Source organism: Priapulus caudatus, unplaced genomic scaffold (genome assembly GCF_000485595.1).
Source record: "Priapulus caudatus unplaced genomic scaffold, Priapulus_caudatus-5.0.1 Scaffold18, whole genome shotgun sequence".
NCBI classification, from domain to species: Eukaryota; Metazoa; Priapulida; class Priapulimorpha; order Priapulimorphida; family Priapulidae; genus Priapulus; species Priapulus caudatus.
The window spans coordinates 54,380-57,242 of record NW_014577079.1 but is presented as its reverse complement, the minus strand read 5'-3'; the positions used below and the strand labels follow the sequence as shown (position 1 = coordinate 57,242).

At 41.0% G+C, this 2,863-nt stretch overlaps 2 protein-coding genes across 3 annotated transcripts in view; one reads left to right on the top strand and one right to left on the bottom strand.

Moving 5' to 3' along the window:
• The window catches only part of LOC106811278 (U6 snRNA-associated Sm-like protein LSm4), a 5,485-nt gene extending 4,796 nt beyond the window's left edge, over positions 1 to 689 (bottom strand). The window contains exon 1 of the mRNA XM_014814846.1: positions 310 to 689. Within this exon, the coding sequence (XP_014670332.1) occupies positions 310 to 312 (3 nt within the window). The 5' untranslated portion in view covers positions 313 to 689. The remainder of the gene's footprint in view (positions 1 to 309) is intronic.
• Positions 690 to 863: 174 nt separating this feature from the next.
• Positions 864 to 2,863, top strand: part of LOC106811324 (prolyl 3-hydroxylase OGFOD1-like) — an 11,383-nt gene continuing 9,383 nt past the window's right edge. The window contains exons 1-2 of one of the 2 annotated variants that reach the window (XM_014814908.1): positions 864 to 1,228; positions 2,510 to 2,658. In XM_014814908.1, coding sequence (XP_014670394.1) covers positions 1,015 to 1,228; positions 2,510 to 2,658 — 363 coding nt within the window. In that variant the 5' untranslated portion in view covers positions 864 to 1,014. The remainder of the gene's footprint in view (positions 1,229 to 2,509; positions 2,659 to 2,863) is intronic. The other variant, XM_014814916.1, reaches the window with a different exon arrangement.

Here is a 2,863-nt window from a genome sequence, read left to right as displayed (position 1 = left end):
AATTTTATTAATTTAATAGGGTTAGGGTTAGGGTTAGGTTAGGGTTAGGGTTAGGGTTAGGGTTAGGGTTATCGTATATATCGTATAAAATCGTATATATAATATCGCACCAAAATCAACGGTAGTTTATTCGCCGATAGATGGCGCTGGCATCACTACCGTGACTTTAAGAGAAAAAAATTCGGCGACGGTACCGTTGCAGGAGACACAGCCTAAGAAAAAAGACCGGTGACTCTCGATTAGACAGCGTTTTCTTTTGATACGTAGGGTACATCATACATGCTCGAACTAGGATATTTTAATACTTGCCATTCTGGTAACTGTAAAAGCAACAGAAAGTATTTAACCCAGCTCTGGGATGCACTTTTTAATATCAGTAGATTCTACACTACTGATTGAATTTGTTAGTTGAAGAGAAATAGAACGATTAACGACAGCTGGAAATGTACGTAACATTAAGGTATAGACTGGCAATAAGTTCTTTGATGCGATAGACCTGAGTGTGCTGTTCGTTGTGTAACACGACCAGTGAGCCTATCTAAAGCTCCAAACGCTTTTGCGACTTTACGTGAGAAAGATTATTTCATGTTGTAGTTGTTTATAAATAGTCATGATCTATTATTAATGATTAACAGCGTAATAGCTAGCAGTAATTTGGCTATATAATGCTGACTATTTCATCAAACCATAAACAAGTGAGTGGACAGTAGAAGCTTGACTGGTACCCGTCCCTTCTCACAAGCTCGATATAAGCCTATGAAGCCGTGAGAAGGGACAAGTACTAGTCAACACTAGAAGCTTGCGCATGCGTTGTACGGTTTCTGGTCATGTTTTCCGGTTGTGGTTCCGGTATTACTTATTACCAAAGATCTTTGCTTATTACTATTAGTATTATTTTTTGTTCAGTAACTGGGTTCCGTTTTGTTGAAACTGCGTATGTTTTCTTGTATGACGTCCATCGTTCATTTCGTTATCATGTAATTCAAATGTTATAGGACAAAGCGTTCAGTTACAATGTCGACAAAAAGGACAATTGAAGAATGCTCCATCGTAGGAGATTGTGTTGCACAGAAGATAAAACGGTCCGGCGATAATGCGAGCACTTCTTCAGGAGCATCTACAAATACAGACGATGTCGCTAGGACACATTTGTCTTCAGTTTACACAATGGACGAGCTTCAGAACACATTCAAGAATGCTTTGGGATTGGGGAAAAGCGTAAGCCATGGTTAGTGCTTAAAAATAATGAAATTTATTACTTACTACGTCACGAATTTTCTATGGTAAAATTTGTAAAATTTTTGTTGCCATTTTTTTACATTAAAAGTAAGAACTAACGGGCAGCCTGTAGGCTTGCGTAGGTAAATGGATGAGTGCTTACCTATTCTGTCTTGCAAATAGTTGTTGCTACTACGTGCTACTACGTACGATGGGAGCTTCCATCTTTAATCTGAAGACACTTAAACGTACGCGCCATCTCGTGGCAACTTTCATAACGATCCCAACGAACATTCCTTTGAGAAGGTTCCTGATACCATCCCTGTGCATTCCACTGTTTCGGCATGTATGTGAACACATTTGGGACTAACAGGGTTTACTATAGAATCCCACCACTCCACCACAGAGTCACCGCAGTAGACGTTAGATGAGCTCTGTTGCTCCGCGGCACTTGTTTCTTTTGCGTGAATGCGTGAGAATGCGTAGGGAGTGCGGGTCTGTGGGAGAATGGGTCCAGATGCGTGAGTCTCCCACGAAATGCGTAAGACTAGCTAAGGTAGGTCTGCTAACAGAGTAAGATTTAAACTAAAAGGTGAAATTTTATTTTCGGCGTGCCTCAAATGCAGTCTGTCTAAGACATTCATATTTTTAAAATTTTGCTGGGGGAGACCCCCAGAACCCCCTCTACCTCTCCCCCCCGCGTCTGCCTGCAGAAACCACATTCGTGCCTACTGCATGCCTTTGAATCCATCATGCGCGTTTTTTTCGCCAAACTGGCCATTACCTCTGTTGTCTAATTTTCCATCAAGAGAAACCCTGAGGTCTATATAGTCCTTTTGTTGCGAGGTTTATCCATTTTAAGGATCTGACATTTACATATAGGTGCTGCAATTATATAGAAGTTCCAGCTGACCACACCTGTAAAAACTGTTGTTTATTGTGTGTGTCAGAGTATGGCTAGATATAGCTCTAGTACTATATCCCACGTTCATTAACAGCTGCAGGCCTACGGCAGCAGCCCCACCCCCGCAGCCTACGGCCGCAGGCCTGCGGCAGTTAATGAACGTGGGCTATAGTACTAGAGCTAGGCTAGATATAGCTGAATGTGTTGTAAGTAGCGATTGTATCAACTTGTCACTCCTAGGTGGGTGGGGTTCTGGTACAAACTGAGAGGACCAGAGAGTATACTTAAATGTGAGATCTTGTGATGTGGTATATATAAATTTACAAAACGGACATATACTATTAAATGTATATTTCAGTTGTGTAAGGTATTGCTTCTGTTTTCCAGAATGTGGGGCAGCACTATCTACAATACCATTTCCTTGCTGTGTTTTGCCAAAATTCATAGACTCGGATACCTTTTTGGAAAATGTGAAAAATGAACTCCTTGATCAGGAGTTCCATCTAAAAAGCAATGACTTGTATAAGTTTCACCAGGTAAAAATATATCTAATATATATTTGAGTTCGTAATTCGTATACATGTATGTATGTATGTATGTATCTTCCCTATAGGTGGCCAAACCGCCCAAGCGATCTGGATGCAATTTTCACAGGGCCATCTCTTATACCCGGGGAGTGTTCCTAGCTGAAAAAAACCTGCCAAACCGTCAAACTCACCGAAAAATCCGTGAAAAACCCCT